General features: G+C 43.0%; 1 protein-coding gene across 1 annotated transcript; it reads right to left on the reverse strand.

Annotated features, from left to right (window-relative positions):
* Positions 1–1,356: 1,356 nt before the first annotated feature.
* On the reverse strand, positions 1,357–5,701 carry LOC123395893 (IQ domain-containing protein IQM3-like). The gene is made up of 9 exons (XM_045090921.1): positions 5,276–5,701; positions 4,812–4,926; positions 4,605–4,670; positions 4,279–4,367; positions 4,044–4,131; positions 2,933–3,079; positions 2,563–2,655; positions 2,219–2,320; positions 1,357–2,123 (listed from the first exon to the last, which is right to left on the reverse strand). Exons 1-9 carry the CDS (start codon positions 5,485–5,487, stop codon positions 1,587–1,589), a joined length of 1,449 nt encoding a protein of 482 aa, XP_044946856.1. The 5' UTR covers positions 5,488–5,701; the 3' UTR covers positions 1,357–1,586.
* Between the last annotated feature and the right edge of the window lie 13,587 nt (positions 5,702–19,288).

Genomic DNA, 19,288 nt, shown 5'->3' on the forward strand with positions numbered 1-19,288 from the left:
TGGTCAAACTGAGAGAGTTAATCAATGCTTGGAGAATTACTTGAGATGCATGTGTTTCAGACAACCTAAGAAGTGGCATGGGTGGTTAGCTCATGCTGAATGGTGGTACAATACCCGCTATTTGGAATGGATCCAATTCTACTGAGTCCGACTCATAGTGATCATTTCTCTTTAACAAAGAATGACCTTGGTTATCAAAGGATTGAACAACCGGGATCCATTTACTTATGATACCCAGGCGAGCGGGGCAACGGCAAGCAGCGGCAGCAGCTCGCAGTAGCGATGGGACACGCACGCGGGTTGTGCGGGGAGCAGCGGGTTGCGGCTGTCGAAGCAGCAACAACAGCTACAACAAACAGCAGAACGAGGCGAGTGGTGATACGCAACGACGGGGCGCCCACACAGACGACGTGGGTCGTGGCCGGGCACGGCCACGCGATGGAGGGCCACGGCCAAGCACGAGCTCTGGAGGGCCACGCCAGGGAGGAGCTCTGGAGGGCCACTGGACGGCGAGCCAACCAAGGAGAGAAGAGAACCCGGCCCAACGACTCGAAATTGTCTGGGGGCTCAAATCTTCATTCGGCACAAAAATCGTCCCTGGGGGCACAACGGTTGGAGATGCTCTAACCGGTAGGCTTTTAAAATACGAGGTGTGCTTCGGTACCCCCCCCCCCCCCCTTCACAAAACGTATAAAGAAGAACGTATACCCATCTCGTATTGTACACTATAGGCCGCCGTACGTATGCAATACGAGGTGAGTATACGTATGTCTCCTGTAGTGTACAATAGTATACAACACGAGGTGGGTATACGTTTCCCCTTCTACGTTTTGTTGGGGGTGTACCGAAGCAAAAGTGTTACTTTTAACTTGCACTGCCAACTGACGTTGAATTTGCATCAGAACGTCTCTGCTGGCTCCACTGCATCCAGACACGACATCACAGCTTTGCAACTACATGTGTCTGTAGTCCTAAGCATCTGAGTGAAGAACAGGTCATAGAGTGTTCACTGTGGCTGCAGGGGCTGCGCCAGTGATGACTAAGTCTAGTACTGATGACACTATATTCACACATTATACCAGGTGAACTGCTGGTGGATGGATTTAAAACGTTGTGCTGATCCGGTGATATCGCGAATTTTGACTTGTTCATCCTCATCGCTGATACTGCCTTCTGCAATTCTGATGTATCTGTTTGCAATGTCAGTGAGGATACTTTGAGAAATTTTCAAATGCACCTCTTGTGAGTCAAAGATTCTCCTTGAATTTGATCATGGTTTGTAGGCTTTGTCCCTGAATGTTTTCTGGTTGTCGTAAGCAAGCATACAACCGTATTATGACATGTGAAACAGGAAACTCTGTTGAAGCTATTTCTGCAATAATGATATTTGGCGGGAAAAGGTGCAATCATACATTGTTAAATCAATTCGACCAAATTGGAACTCATACAATCTTCACCGGATCCATCCGAGCTACAAACGGGTTCATGGAACTAGGTAAAACAGCAAGCGCAAACTTGTGACCTTTGCGGCACCCAGCTAATATGAAGCAGCAGAACTACACAGCTATTGCCTTAAACTCAAGTTCCTAACTTGGCTGGGGCAGGGATGCCTGCAATGGCATGAGCGGCGGCGTTGGCAAGGTGGGGGAGAGGCATGATGGTACCCTCCACGAGGCCGGAGGAGTCGACGCCCTCGGCGAGAGTTGTACCATCTCCAGCGCCTGCATTCTGAGCTCTATCGGATAATCCTTCACACACCCAATTCTTGGACCATTTCCAGTGCTCCATTTCAGGGATAGCCTGTGGCCGAGCTGATAGGATTTTGACTTGCTCTTGGAATTCACCCTCTCAAGAATTGCATCCTGCGAGACGACGGCGTCTCTAGGACTTTGCAGGCCACCTGATAAGGTTCTTTGGTAGGTTGGCCTTGCTTGCTCCACACGGACATTATTGTCCTCGTCAGCTTCAGTCTGTGAAGATGGCCCAGATGCCTTGTCTTCTTCTACCATGTTGGAAGGCAGAATCAATTGTGGAGTATTGGATGCCATCATAGCAGCAGCAGGGTTCTGCTTGATATTAGGCACTGGATCTTCATAGTAATCTTCCTTGGTGGATGAGCCCACCTGAATATGCCAAAATAAGTTGATTAAGTGAATCGTCTTACATTTGGTAACACATAGGAGTGTGATTAGATTTAACTGGACCAAAAATAGTATACCTCAACTTCTTTCAGATCAACTCCATTTTCTTCTAGAAAGCTCATGAAGTTGTTAAGGTTCTCCCCACTCGGCTTGTAATGTCCACTATAGGCCCAAATGGACTGAAATGAGAAGAGATCACCAAAGCATCATATTAGCACAATGCATCGAAGGAGAAAGCACAAGAACAAAATTGTGACTTTGTGAGTATGCTAGATCTTGTGGGACAAAGATGCAGAGGCCGGGGTTATCCTCCTTTTCTAAAATCTATGTGTAAAATACAATATTTAAGTAACAATTCACCAAGTGTAATATCTAAGTGTAAATAGTAGCACTAAGATAGGATGGTGGTTCTCGACAATACCTTGATAACTCCATTTTCTGCAGTAAACCTTCCAGCAGCTATGGTTGCACCTCCTGCTAAAAAGCTGGAGTGCTGGAATACACCTTTCTCCTTCTGGATATAGAAATAAGCATACAAGTTGAACATTTAGTGAAGCTAATCTTCCAAGAGCAGTTTTAGCATGCTCCCTCTTACCCCCTCTTTTCACATGAGAGGTAAGATATATAATAGATCTGAGCCGTTAATCCCATTAATTAGTGATCTGATTAGCTCTTACCTTACCTCACATGTAAAAAGAGGGGTAAGATGGAGCATGTTAAAATTTGCGATCTTCCAAATCATGATATAACAGTGCTCAGCAGCAATATAATGATGTGAGTTATCAAACTACCTGCCCAGCATAAAGTTTCTTTGCTGTGCTCATAACAAAAATCCATTTTGTCCCTTTAGGGCCCTGGCTTGTATCAAGTGCTTCTTCAGATACCCTGTGGATAATCTTTCCCTCTTTAATGATGTATTCATAGTACTCACGCTCTTGCTGCAAAATATTAGACAACTGTTACAGAGTTCATGCTCAACAATCTTCTTCCAAACTTTCACGTGGCAATTTGTCATGACAAATCTGAACATGTTGGGTGTATTGTGGTTAAGATGAACAGTCAAATAGAAGTATAAATGGCAAAGGCTAGGGAGTTCTATGACCTCATTAAACATAATTCAAGACTTCTGGAACTTTGGCAGTAAAATTTATCTTCAATAACTCTCTCCAGAAATATAAGGAAGGAATGCACGTTTCCAAGATGTAACTTTGACCAACGATTTGCCCAACTATGTGGATTGTCTCGTACAAATTGATACCACTGAAAAGTGCTTTTAGGATGAATCCAACGATACCAATTTTTGTATTAACGTTATCCACATACTATTGACCAGCAAATTTGAGAAGTGTGTGTGTGTGTGCGCGCGCGTGCCTTACAATTCTGGGTGGAGGAAGTATTTATTTTTTTACAATGGGATTAAGACCCTTCCCCGGACCTTGTGCAAGCGGGAGCAACGTGCATCGGGCTGCCCTTTTTTTTGCAATAGCATTAAAACATATATGTGCCGCGGGCTGCAGAAGTCCAGAGACGGAGGAGAGTGCACTCGTTCTCATGTAGATGCTGGCACGGCCCAATCCCTGTCGAAGTTAGGCAGGCTCTTTGGCTTAGTTTTGTCTTTGCACCTGAGATACCCTTACCAACTAAATGACATATCTCTTGCCTAACTAAATATCATTCCATAAAAACTGTCAATATTTTCCTATTTTAAGCTATCTCTTTTCTAACTAAATAGATATACTTACAAACTAAATAATGTATTGACTATTGTTCTTAACTCCTTTATCAATTGATCCACATATTATTTAGCACTCTGAAGTTCTAATGCAGCTCTCAGTGAAATATTTTCAGTAAGAACGGTATCGTTCCAAATAAAGATAGCATCCATTATGCAAATGATCTTACTGGACCAAGATATCTTATGCATTGCTTTTTCAGCAGAGCCCTTGAGCATTCTGGAAGCTCTACATCTTTTCCCTCACCAATATCGAGCCTGAATATGCAAAAAGAAAAGGACCTATCAATTTTCGTGCAAAATCGATCAGACTTATCTCGCAGGAAAATGACAGCTACATATTGATTGCTTCATTTCATTTGAACAACCAAATTTTGATATACACAATGGCAGTCATTTCCTTACCAGTAGAAGAACGGCTGGCCAGCCTGGGTCTGGGACCAGGCATCATAGTAGAAATGCAGGTTGTGCCCGTACCTATGCCTTGGATCAATCTACAAGATGGCAGATGGATTTCAAAATTTTGCAAGCCGAAGTCCAAGTCAACCGTGAAAGCTGTAGAGCTTTTATCATGGATGTTCGCAGCTAACGGAAAGTCCAAGTCAACTGATACTGCGAAGCTGATTCTTTTCACACTCATTTGGAGAGCGGAGAAAGGCAACGAATACAACACTAGTACTACTAAAATTAGATTAAAATCAGTAGTTGATGTGTAGGATTTCTGTACTCACAGCCTCGATCCAGTGCTGGAAAGCCAGCTTAAGAGCCTTAGCATCCTTGGATAAACCCTGACCCACCTGCATCAAGCTCATGAACATGTGTTGGAGTTAAAATCGAGGAGAATTCCAGTCAAAAGAATCATTCTCTTGTGAGGGGAAAGGCCATGGTGAGCTGCCTTGCGCTGGCGATTGATGCGGGGAAAGGGAAAGCGGCAAGACCTTGGATGCATTGAGGCTGACGCGGTTCCAGCGCGAGGCGGCGGTCTCCGGCTCCGGGCCATCGTAGAAGGAGACGGTGCTGTGGTTTAGCCGCGCGAAGTCCAGCGCTTGCCACCTTCATTCAATCCAAACAAAAAAAAAAAAACAGTTTGATTTTCAGCACCCGTAACCATCATCAAGACAAATCAATGATGCAGAGGCCGGAGGCCTCCTTTCCAAAAAAAAATAAAAAAAAATCAGGACGAAGCAAATCAGGCATTGCCGACACCAAAATCAGCGTCTCACGGGAGGGCAACAACTAACAAGCAAGAAAAGGGCAGCAATAAGCGCAGAATCCCAAGAAAGACGGGTTTGGACGATTTTCTTTGCCAAAATTGTCAGACGACCAAATGGGAGAAAGGAAACAGGCACGGTGGTGATGTTATCTTTTTTTTTTTGTGTGTGTGTAGGAAGGATCTGTTTACCAGAGCTCCTCGACGACGACGGCGGAGTCGGCAAGCTTGCGCCTGGTCCGGTAGCTCCGGTAGACCTTCTGCACCTTGGTCGCCGCGCCATTCGCGCTGCCTCCAGCCGCCGGCGACGGCGAGGAGGCCTCCGTGTGATTCGGCTCCCGCGCGGCAGAGCCCACGCGGTCCAGCCCGGCCGCCGGAGTAGGCATCGCAGTCTCCACCTCCATCTATCAAGGTAATGGTGGACTAATGGTTGTAGTCTTATCAAGCAGGAGGAAGGGGGAGGAGGAGGAGGCGGCAGCAGCAGCAGGAATTTAAGGTGTAACACGAGAGGTTGTTGGAGAATAATTTAATTTAATGCGCTCATTGAGTTACTAGTGTAGGAGTAGTATTCTCTCCTGCTGGCGGGAACTACGGGCAGCGTACAGAAAGATTTCCCGGCAACAACAGAAAGAAAAAGAGAGGGCAGAAATGTTATGTTATTCAGCCTGCCGAGTAGGCGTGGCATGCGAGTGTGTGTATGCCAAGGTCCACGGTGACGTGGATTGCCGGTCATGACGGGCTGCATGCCGACGCGGTCGCCGATAGTGTGTGGTATCGACCGCCGGGTCGGGTCGTGTCCACCGTGCGTTTCCTATAGGAGCCGCACATAGATACTCCGGTGTATTTCCAGAATTCCTGTCCATACAACTCACACGTCTCCTCAGGTGCACGCTGCATGCAAATGTATGTGATTCTAGAGCAGCACATACGTCTATTTCCAAACGCATTTATGGTCCGCTACTACTGGTAGCTTTCCTGAATAGGAATTCACTCCAAAGGACAGCGATTTCGTTTCTTTTTTGTCTGTTTGAATCGGTTAGGCGGACACGAACGTTTGCTTTCGCAAATGGATCGGCTCGTGCGCACAACGCTGACCGGACCTCTTTTTTGTCTAAAAAAAAGACATAATACATAATTAAACATTAGAAACCGGTCACGAAGGCCGGCGATAGTTCACGCGTCGCGTTCACATTACATTAAATAAAAATAAAATAAAAAACTAAAACTGCGTCCATGTAGCCCTAGGCGTCATCGTCGTCGTCGTCGGGGCCGGTGAGGTCGACCAACGTTGGTGCAGGGGCGGCCCATGGGAACGTCGAGTTCCAGAGCGTAGCTGCCTGCGCCTCCGTTGTCTGCCCCGCCGGCGCGGGATGTGGTGGTGGCGGTGGCAGCGCAGCAGCACGAGCACACTCCTCCTCCTCCGCCTCCCGTCGTTCCTCCTCCTCCTCCTTCTCCAGCTCCATGAGCCGCAGGCCTTCGACGCGCTCCGCCTGCAGGTGCACCGACCTCCAATGCTCGAGGCAGGCCTGCTCCTGCAGCAGGGACGCGCCCCAGCCAGATGGGCGGCGCGCTGACGAACTCCTGGACGACACCGGTCCACTGGTAGACCTCCCGCGGCAGCACGGGCTCGGGCTCCGGTGGAGGTGGCACGACGCAGTCGCAGGCAGCCGACAGTGCCATGGCCTCCGCGACCTGTTGCTGGTACGCCGTCTCCTCTTCGACCATGCGTCAGGCTTCTTCCTCGCTGTCGCGGAGGACACCAGCGAGCGCCGCCTGGTAGGCGGCCTCAGCCTCTTGGTCCTCGTCGTCGACGATAGGCGGGGGCGGCGGAGGGCCTCCTGGTTGCACTTGGCGCACACCACGGCGGCGTTGCTTCTCGTGCTCCACCGCGAACCACACCTCCCAGTTAGGGGAGTCGGCCGCGTATGTGGGGTCTCGTCGCTGCTCTGCCGTCAGCAGACACCGTCGCTTGGTCACCTCCTCCGCATGCAGCCGCGTCGACCGCGACACGCCCGGCACCGGAATCCTCTCCGGATCCAGATGCTAGCCGTGCGGCAGCGTGACGTCGGGGGTAAGGAAGTGCACGTGTTGCTCCTAGTGCCACCGCACTTGGTGCACCGGGACGCTCACGCGCTGGCGAGGCCGGTGGGAAGACGACGGCGGGGAGGTGGCGCGGGGGAAGAGCGGGGCCTTGCCCTTGTTTGGGAAGCCGTCGGCCATGGTGGGCTAGGGTTTCGGTCCCTTGGTCGCCGAGGAGGTGGCGAGATGGGGACGGGGGTGGGTTTTGGCAGCAGATGGCGGAACCCACCGAACGCTCGGATTAAAAAAGGCCAGCCGCGGTCGCCGACGCGTGGGCCCGAGGATGGCGACCGTCATAAATTATGTTGACCGCGGTGGTTGGGGGCGGACACCGAGGGGGCATGCGCGCGTCCGCGCCGACGCATTTCAGTCCCAAATTTGGGCGAGAAATGGATCGGCGCGGACGCGAAGCGAACGCGTTTTGGCAATGGATCGGCGCGTTGGGCCATCATTTTTGTCCGCGCCGACCCAAACGGACGGCGACGGACGAAATGGGTCGCCCCATTGGAGTTGCTCTTATTACTCTTTAAGGGTTGAAATTCACATTATTGCTTTACCTACTACCCCGTGGTACTCGTGGCAGCTGGCTTCGTGCCCGCATCCTTTTGTGCCATAGGTATGTGCCAATGCATCATCTCTTAGCACGTAATCATACACATAATAAAAACATAAAAAACAACTTATATAATGCATTGTATCTTATATATGTGGTGTATTAAAATTTAATGATTTATGACTTCTCCATGCATGTGATTGGGTTAGCATCTCTTTTTTGCCTATGGTCACGTGCTAAAGTTGTATGTTAGCTAAGATACAATCTTACTATCTCTCTTCATTAAATATAGTGTCACATAAGTAAAATGCCTATGAAACCATGCTAAGAGACTTGCATTGGCACATGCCTTAGTCTAGCCATAACGGGGTAACATAACTATTATCATATTCTTAGAACTAGCAAACATGCCGATGTGTCATATAATATTGTTATTTTGCTTGATTTGTTTTAGGACCGATTTTTATTTCCTTGTGCTAAAAACCGTAGTATGTCCGGTCCGTTTCTTTTATTTTCTTCATATAAAAATTGGTGCGCACACAAGAGGATTTGATCCTTGTACCCCTCATGAGGTAACTCAACTAGCCAACCAGCTCATCTATGTTCCTTTTTCTTGACAAAACGAAACCAAATAGGTTATTTAACTTGTCTCCTCTTCTATGTTTGCACAAAAGTTAACACAATGTCCAATCTTTTCCACACTTAAGTAGACTATTTTTTACCAACTCATCTAGAGTCGATAGCACCGTGGTAATTTTAGTGATCAGGGGGATACACCCCGGTCACTTTTGTGTGAATATCAGGGTAACTCGCATATCACAAACCTGATAAACTTATATAACCCAGTCTTGATAACTTTGGCGTGGGGGTGGGGGTTGATGAAATATCTTCGGGTAACTTTGGTGTGAATAGCATGGTAACTCACACATTTGTGACGTGATAACTTATGCAGCCCAGTCCTAGTAACTTTGACGAAGAGAGTTGATGAAATATACCTCTGATAATTTTTATGTGAATATCACGGTAACTCACACATCACTAAAAACTTATGTACCTCGGTCTTGGTAAATTTGGCGACCGGGTGGAGGGAGGCACGTTGATGAAATACCCTCGGTTAATTTTTGTGTGAATAGCTTGATAACTCACACATCGCATACCTAATAATTTCTGATAGAAAATATGTTGGAACAAATCTTGATGTTAGTAGTTTCCATATTTGTAGTTTTATAGCCTGAAAAATCATGCTGAAGCTGAGAATTGAAGTCAAGAATTCAATATTGAGATCTTAACACACTAGCCAACTCACCCACTACATGGCTCCTCACAAGTTCAAATAAAGTACCACTTTTTTGACCATGCAAACCACAAAAGTTATTGAAACATACCCCCGGTAACTTGAGTGTAATCAAGATGTTAACTTACGCACAACTAACCTGATAACTTACATATAAACACACTGATAACTTTTCACCTTGGACGAAAAGTTCTAGAAATATCCCCTCATAACCTAGTGACAATAGCATGGTAATTTACGCACCAGCCACGCGATAACTTACATACAACACATTGATAACTCTTTACACATGGGAAAACGTTACTGAAACATGTCCCGGTAACTTCTGTGTAAATAGCATGGTCATTTATGCATCGAGGACCTTATAACTTACGTTCAACCACCATGTTAATTTTGACTTTGAGGAAAAACATTGAAATATAACTCCTCCAGTAACTTTCATTTAAATTTATGACAATTTTATGCATCACAGACCTGATATCTTACGTTTAAACATCATGGTTTCTTTCATCCAAGGGAAAAAGTTTTTGGAAACATTTCACTAGTAATTTTTGTGTTAAATTACCATACTTCCCCATGCTTTAACCTTCTCATATTGTAGTTACCAGCCTTATTATGGTATAATTATCATGTTGCTCATACTATATTTATCACGCTGGTCATGCCAAAGTTACCAAACCAATCTTTTTTTCCTGAAATGGCAGAAATAAGAAAAGTTCAAATAACATTGCTTATCTATAATAGACATCAACAAAAGATGGCTTAGTTGATTATCAGGCTCAATAACTATCCATATACCTCGGTTTGAATCCTCTTTCAATTAAAGCACTTTTATTTTTATCATATTATGCAGCAAAAAACCAGAAAAAACCACTAGGGATTTACTACGTTTTTGAGAGAAGGAAAAAAATCAGTGCAAGTGAGCATGGGATGATAGCGATCACGAATGAAGAAATCGTGTGGATCTGTCGCTAACCTCTCGTCGACTGGAAGTTAGCACAATCCTATAATTAAAGAAGAGAGAGAAGGTTAAAGTAACATACGTAGATACCGTATCATGTTAAGCGCTACGCTTCTATGTGTCATGCATGTTAATAAATAAGATCATCTATGAATACTAGTTTATGATACTATACACTATAAAGGTAGTATCATATGCATGATACTATTATATGATACTCCCCACTATGAATAGCCTTAGCAAACATATACAACCGGAACTTGCAACCGAAACTTGCAAATCCGGCCCCTGAATCGTCCACGGACGCATCCGGTCAGTGACAGAACGTATCCGTTTTGAACTCTTACTTTTTCATTTGTGCAGTCGCGCCTCTCATATTTTTTCTCATATGTTCGACCACTTGCACATAATTGGTGGAGAGGAAAAGAAAGAGAAAAGGAGAAAAAGAATGAATAAAAAAAGAAAAAGTAGTCTGAGGTGGGATCGCGTCATACGTGGCGGACTGATCGGGCTTGCCAGGGCATGTCCTCGAGCCCTCATATCGTCTCCATATTTGAGATGGATATGAGGGGTGCTGGTCAGTCCGGGTGTTTGAGATATGTATGAGGGATTTGGCTGGATCAATTTTTTATGACCGGTCAGTGATCGGGCGAGCTGCCCGGACGTTCGAAGCGGGTTTGAGGGGTCCAGTTGTAGATGCTCTAAGAGCATATACAACTGAGCTCCTAGAATGCCTTCTGTATGTCCCTCGTAAAATCGGGATGCTGATGTTTTTTTTAAACTGGTTCTATATGTTTAGATTGATCCGCACCCACATCCAACACATATCAAGGGCGGATATAAAATGAGCGGACATGTCTTAAAATGTACTTCACGTCAGATTCGACATACAAGACCCACCATAAATTTCAGCGAATCCATCCTCCCCCAACTTAGTCGGGCCAGCCTTTTTTCTCTCTTCTCTTCTCTCTCGTTTGCGTCGGCCCTTCCCTAGCCACATTTCCACCCCTAGATTCGGCGTCATCCTGACCCCTCGACGGTGCCACCATGATATATCCACACGAGTGTCGTCGCGTGGATGCCATCATGGTAGGTCTCTCTCTCTCTCTCGTCTCAGATTACACTTGCCCTTTATGCGTTCGATAAAATATGTGAGCTATTTTTTTGGATTATTTTGTAGGAAAAAATATGGATATAGGGCTCCTTTAATTCAAAGGAATTCTATAAGATTTTTGAAGGATTGAAATCCCTTAGAATTTTTCCTACGTTTGCCATTGGATTCATATGATTGAATTCCACAGGAAATTTCCTATGGAATCTTTTATACTACATTTCATAAGAAATGTAACTTGCACTTCAACATCTTTTAAAATTCCTTTCCTTTTCTCATGACATCAAACATTCCTTGCTAATCATGTAGGATTCAAGTGGGCATGCCACTTCAATTCTATACTTTTCCTATTTCCTAGTTTTTAAAATCCTACGAATCAAAGAGGCCCTCAAAGGGTTCGTCACATGAGGAGTATCAAGACAAGGAGATTGATGAATCAATTCCAAATGTGCTCGTCAATTCATCAGATATGGTCGAGCTATTCGTCATCCTAGGTGAGGAATAGTTATTCTTCACCCCCTCTATTTTAACATCAATGCACCGCAATTTTACGTTCCATAAATTCTATCTTATTTTATACATAAAAAGAGACCGTAAGAAAATATAATCAATGTAAAAATATTTTATGTCACGTAAAATTACGAACATACAAAAATAGTGCAAAAATACAATAAATTCAATTTTTTTGACTTGTCACATATATTTTTGTTTTTCTTTTGTCAAATTTTACGATATAATTTATTTGTAAATTGATCGTAAGATTATCTTGGGTGAAGAATAAACTATTCAGCATCCTGGGTGATGAATAGTTTATTCTTCACCCGAGATAATCTTACGATCAATTTACAAGTAAATTATATTTGAAATACAAATAGTTACATTTATATTGAATCACTACGTAAAATTTGACAAAACAAAAACAAAAATATAGGTGACAAAAAAATGAATTTATTGTATTTTTGCACTATTTTTGTATGTTCGTAATTTTACGTGACATAAAATATTTTTACATTGATTATATTTTCTTACGGTCTCTTTTTATATATAAAATAATATAAAATTTATGGAATGTAAAATTACGGTGCATTGATGTTAAAATAGAGGGGTTGAAGAATAACTATTCCTCACCTAGGGTGACGAATAACGCGACCCTATATATATATATACCTCGGAAATGAAAAATCCCCACAAAGAGCGAGGTTCATGATGCGTGGTATGTGCTACCCCTCCCCCCCCATTCGACGTGTGGTATATATATAGTCCTATTGTAGCACAAACCAAAAAGAATCATTCCTTGATGGTCAAATTAACCTCTCCCCCATTGGGTCAAAGTGATGGAGGACAACCTCACGGGCCCATAGATGGAAGTGCCGCACACGAGTGAGTTCCTATAGGGTAATCACTGCCTGCATGGTATTACGTGATGTTTGAATACCAATGCACAACTTTGATGTGGCACCTGCGTGGGGAACTAGAAAGTCCTCACATGGAGCGAGGTTATTACACATATATAGTATACATGTTGCCCCCTCTTTGACATGTACTACATACTTCTACCATGCACATACCTAACACAAAATAAAAAATAACCATCCTTGTTGGTAAAATTAACCTCTCTCTCGTTTTAGGATCAACTGATCGACGACGACCTCACGGGCCCATGGAGAGAGTCACACGCGAGTGAATGTCATAGGACAACCACCGCGTGCATGTGCCCAAAGGAGTTGTGTTGTGTGATGTTTGAATACCCAATGCACAACTTTGATGTGGCACATGCTTCGCAAAATGGAAAACCACTACACAGAGGTTCACGATACGTAACCCCCTCATTTTGAGTCGGTGGGAGGGACTCATGTGTATGCACGTGCTTGAACTTTGATATTTAATCTCACCATGATCCACAGTGTAACCCACATGCCAAGATGAATACACCTTTGGTCAAATGCCTCTCGCTGTTGGTGGAGACTGAAAACCTTTGTGGGCTAAAGAATGGAAACATCACTAATAACCGCACGAGGGGCTGTCTTAGAGGGCCACCAATACATGCATGTGGCCCGAACATGTATGTATGGAAGGGCTGTGTAATGTTTGAAGTAACCAATTCACGACTTTGATGTGGCATATATATATGAATCACAAAATGATCAATCCCACATGGAGGCTCACGACTCATAGTTTACTCTCGGACCCCCCCCCACACACACATATCCCGCACCACCACCGCCACGTTATGGCATGTCAAACTTTTTCTGAAGTGAATATGTGACCAAAGGAGTGTCGTGTTAAAATTACAAAAAAACAGAGATCATTCAACCATTTTTATACATTGATTGATTTCCTATGGATTTATGTGCAAAAATCAAATTTGAGCTACATGTGCACCAAAATGGATTGCAAAATCATATATGTGTCCCTCGATGCATGTTTCCCCATGCAAGAGATTTCAAAACGTTGAGAATATTGATTTTTAAAATTCAGTAAATTCAAAACTAAGTCGAAATTCATAAAACTTATCGTGGTGTCACATGGACCCTAGTAGACTATGATATTGTATTTTTCATCAAATTTGAGACAAGTTTTGATATAATCTTCTTACAAAAGGGAGATTGTTAATACTCCCTCCGTTCCTAAATATAAGGTGTATTAGTTTTTGAAAAAGTCAAACCATGTCTATCTTTGACAAACATTATAGCAAAATATGTAACAATTTACAATACCAAATATAAAAAAATATACAAATACATTTCATGATGAATCTAGTGATAATGATTTGGTATTCTAGACCTTGATATTTTGGTCTACAAACTCGGTTAAAGTTCGACAAGTTTGACTTTTTGAAAAAATAATACACCTTATATTTAGGAACAGAGGGAGTAATTGGCAACCAATATCGCATACGGATTATTTATTCGGACCGTGTGTGTTAGACCAACAATGTATACATGTCACGCTTTGGTTAAGCAATAAAACGACAGAATTAATCATCAAAAATGAAAAACAATAAATGTGCCATCATGCACCCCGTATGTCATGCGAGCAGGTGTAAGTTGACGGGACGCATGCGAGAAGTCCGCCATGCACGCAGACCGGGAGGCTTGCATGCAGGTGTGTGAACTGATGGGAGGAGTTTTCGCTGCACAGTGTCACCGGGAGGCGTGTGAGTAGCTGTGTGAAATGATGGTTGGAATGCGAGAAGTCCGCCGCGCAAGCTCATCGGGAGGCGAGACAACCTTTGATCGCCGCCCGCCTCACTCCAATTGCTCCATATTAATGGCACACCCGAGCGCTGACCATATATAATAGGTGGCCGCACCCCCGTCCACATTGGTCACCACCTTTGGAGAGTATGAGGATGCCTCCAAAGCGCATCATCGGAGCGAGTGGCGACACCAGGACTGGTGAAGCACCCGTGCAACACATGAAGTTGGCCATAGAGATTGTCGTCGGCACCGATGAGGTATCACGCGGGCATCAACATGACCTTGACTTCATCGATGCCGTCGTGCCCCCCCTGCCCCCGCACCCCAGCCGGAGCCGAAGGTCTACATCAACTCCGGCAATGACTACGACTCCGACCGAAAACTGGTTAGTCATCTATACCCATTTGTGTGCCAAACTATCATGTGTTTTCTCTGGTTACGCCCCCCAAACCTCTAATTTTTCTCGAATACAAATGCTATGGTTACGTTCTCTCAATCCATGAAATCAGAATAATTAAGATCTGCCAGATGCATGTTGTGTATTGATTGTTTGAATGCTATCCGTATAGGGTTAGTAATTAATTGTTTGTTCTATACAAATGATTTTTGCTAATAATCTGACTGGGGTTAGCGTGTGTACTAATAATTCGTGGCCATATCTCCAGAATTGATTTTGAATGCCCTACATATATGTTTGTGCCTTTTTTCTTCCAAATCTTGAGAATTGATTTCGAATGTCCTACATATATGTTTCTGCCATTTGTTAGATTGGTATGTACACACTTGAGGCTCCGGCCAGCGACGCTGTCGGTGGTAGATCCTGCACCCAACAGCACGACCAGAAGCGGCCACTGCCCCCTAGGATCCGAGGAACCTATAGAATCTCGGGCGGACCGCATCAGCGATCTACCGGGCGTCGTCCTTGAGGAGCTCATCTCCCTTCTCCCCACTGATACTTGTGATCTGCGTTGGGTTTTCTCTGAACAGGAATGAGTTATCGTAGCAAAATATGGGTAAGTATTTCCCTTAGTTATTAATCCAAGGTTTACCGAACCAATAGGAATATCAATGTAGCGACCCGACTCAAAACGAGTCAAGCCTCTGTGTATCTGTGCCATCCCTGGATCAGTATGCTGGCACACACAGTACATCAATGTATATATCAAAGTGCAATCACATGTAAATAACGTAAATTTTGATATATACCTCAAAATCTCAGTGTAAACAGTCAAGGGAGTGGAGTCCCAATAAACACCAACGGCAGGTTGAGTGCAGACCGTAACCCTGAATCGTACTCTTACTCGTTGAAGAAAGTATATGCAACATAAGACGTTGCAGCCGTGTAGATCAGCATATTAGATCAGCATATTGAATATGCCGGCAAGTCACAAAAGAGAGAGGTGTAAATATCATCTATACTATATGCATATATGGTAGGTGGGGCTGTAGTTTAACTTTTGCGTAAAGCAAATTTTCCTACAACAAGAGAGAGGGTAAAAGAAAAACTTACTACATTGTTGGTTGTTAATGAGAAGGTTCCACCAACCATTTCTCATACCCAAGTTATTAATATTACCCACATCAATAAGTCAATGGTGTTGAGAATTCCTGATAGTTTCAGTTCCTTTGGCTCAAGTTGTCCATGACCGTGGACACGTCTAATCGATTAGGTTTGAGTACTCTGCAGAGTTTTGCACACGTTCCCCACAAGATTTGATCACTTTGGGGTGTTTGAGAACCGGATGATCAAAACATGGTCTTTCAACGGGTTCCTCCGAGCCTCTGTCGGTGCCCATCCAATCCTACCGTTCTTCTACATCTCGTAGCACCGTCCGTCCAGAGTCACCACATTGTCCAACCAAGCTAGAGCCCATAATGACTTGTGGCTGTGCAGGCAAGCCTTGGGTCTTGAAATATCCATCAATCTCTTTGAGCCTGGGTGAAGCTTTCCGCAAGATGTCACGGCGCTTCTCCATGCATCCCGGGTCCTCCGCTGGTTTTCCCAGGGAGCCCATCTGAACCATCCTTCACCCAGAGGTATATTTCGTTCTGAGGTCTTGTAAGTTTTGGAGTCTTCAGGTCCTGATTATTAAGTTTCTCACAACACTCATGATAAACACTCAACCAAACCCCGTCTACTAGGAGCATAGCAAAATAACGTCCCGGCCAAAGTAACAAGGGTTTAGGGGTGCCTATCATAACATACTACTCAATAACCAAAGTTTCCAAGTACCTACTTGCATGCAATGGGTGAAGAAGGTTGAAACTAATGCAATAAACCATAGGTAAAAATATGATCAATGTGAACTTGCCTGGTAAGGTTGATGGAGATAGATATCGCTCTCAAGAAATAACTTGATAGAACTATTCGTCACTCTCCGATGAAATCTATATAATCAAACATAGTATTCATATAAGCAATCATACTATCAATCATCCTAGCAATCAATATAACAAACAATAATAAAAATTGATGCAATAAAATCAATAAGAAAAATAGAAATCCAAAGGAAACTTCAAAGAAAAACTATTAGTCTTCTACTACAACAATCACTAAATAGTTTTTGTTCTAATTAAACTTAACAGAAAATAAAACACTAAAATAGGAAAATAACAGAAAATAAAATATAAAATTAACTAAGGTAACATAAAGCATTTTTCATAAAACTATATTATTTTGAAAGCATTTTCAAATAGGGAATTAAACTAGCAATGAAATCAATTTGCAAGTTATCATAGAACTAGAATTGATTACATGCAACCCAATAAAAATAAAATTTTGTTGTTGTTGAAAACCTATTGTTAACTAATAGAAAACAAAATATAAACTTTGACTAGTATAAAAGAAAATAAATTAAAAAAAATAATAGCAAAAGGAATAGCAATAATCCTAGAAAGAACTAAAACACAATCCGTTTTACATAAAATAATGATTTCAAATACTCCAAAAATTCTGAAATTTTACCTACTGATAAATAAGATCACTAGTGATTAGTAGGAAAAAGAATCAACTAATAATCTATTTTTAAACTCCAGATATTAACAAAACAAGATTTAAACCAAATCTGTTTAAATTTAAAATTTAAAATTTCAAACATGGATAAATTTTATATCTACATAGACTAAATAATTTTTTTGATCCAATGCAAAAATAATCACCTAATTTGGAGTTATAGAATAAAAGTTATAAGCATTCTAAATTTGTGTTCAAATCTGTTTTCAAAGTTAAAAACAGAAAAGATTAAAAAAGAAAAGGCGACGTGGCAGGTTGTGATTGGCTGGAATCCGTGCGCGTGTTAGGCTATCTAACGGACGGCCGCAACTTAGAGAAAACCTTTTCGGTTAAATCTAACTAATAAAGAACCGCGGTTTTATTAAACAAACCGAAGCGGTATCCGGTGCATCTAATCTAAATCGTGTAATTTAGATCCTACGGTGGGAGAATAAAAAGAGAGAGAGGGAGTACTACCGTGTCTGTAGAGCTGAGAACACCGGCGTGGCTGCTCCTGGACAAAGTGGGGCGGCGAGGTGGGGTGGCTCCGGAGTGAGGAAATGGCGGCGGAGGGGTGCGGCCGGCGGAGGAGGGTCCCGGCGAGATCTGCTGGCGTCACGAGGGCGCTGGAGTGACGGCAGGGAGCTCGTGGTGGCTCGGCGTGGGCAAGCTCTTCGGCGAGGTGGCTGGCGCTGCTAGAGGCGAGGAGAGGCACGGGTCTTGGGGAAAATGGAGAGAGGAGGGGGTGGGGATCTTATATAGGGCGACGGGAGGTGCTCGGAGGGAAAGCTCGAGGAGATCGGGGCAGATTTCCGGCGAGGAAGCTTCCTGGAAGGAGTCCGTGTGTAGAGAAGGGAGGTAACGTGAGGAAGAAGAAGGGAAGTATCGGGCCAGAATCGGTTTTTTCCTAATGGGCCCAGATGGCTTTCCAAATATAGATGATTTGTTTCCTTTTAATAATAACAGGAAAGTAAAACCTAAAAAGGAAAATAAATATAACTTCAAATATATAAGTATTATATATCAAAATTATCAGAAAAATAAATCCAATAAGATGGACATTTTTCCAAGGCCAAATTAAAAACTTCAGAAAAAAATATTTTCAAAAAATTGCCTAAATGATTTATTTCTTTTTACAAATAATTTTTCAAATGACCCCCCTAAGTTTTAGGGTTCAAATAATTTTTAAAACTCCCCTGGTTTGGAGGGTCATGTTCCTCCTCTCATATTTTTAATACATAAATTCAATTAAACTTTGAAATAGCAATAGGATCAAATACGAAAATGAAATCCATATAGGAAATCTTTTATTAGTTTTCAAATCCACCTTTCAAAATATTTATAGTTGAAGAAGTCATGTTATCTTCTCTCACTCATTTTAAATGGATGAATTTGAATTAAAATAAATGGGAAAGTCCTTTTATTCCCTCTCATTCAAAAGTTTTAAAATGTTTCAAATTTCACTCACGTTTCAATCACTCAAACAAACAAACAATCAATCTAGTAATTATATTAACATTCCAAAATTTGGGATGTTACAATCAACCACAACCGTCTTCAGCAGCTGCACACAAAAGAACAAACAACTTGCACCCAACGCGGTCAAAAGGGTTGTCAATCCCCTTGGTCTAGTTATTTGCAAGAAAGTAAGATGTGTAGATAGTTGTAGATAATTATAAATTGCAAAATAAAATAAAAACAAGTAAATGACAACAAGGTATTGAAGGTTTTGTAAATATGTTGTGAATAGACCTGGGGCCCTAGTTACCCTAATGGCATCTCTCATGGAAAATAGCATACGGTGGGTAAACAAATTATTGTTGGGAAATTGATAGAAAAACTAATAGTTATGCGATTTTCACGACAATGATCATGTATATATAGGTATCACCTCCATAAACAAATAGACGGACTCCTGCCTGCACCTATTACTATTACTCCACTCATCGACCGCTATCCAGCATGCATCTAGAGTATTAACTAAAACAGAGTAATGCTCGGGGAAAGATGACATG

Source organism: Hordeum vulgare, chromosome 5H (genome assembly GCF_904849725.1).
Source record: "Hordeum vulgare subsp. vulgare chromosome 5H, MorexV3_pseudomolecules_assembly, whole genome shotgun sequence".
In the NCBI taxonomy this organism is placed as follows: Eukaryota; Viridiplantae; Streptophyta; class Magnoliopsida; order Poales; family Poaceae; genus Hordeum; species Hordeum vulgare.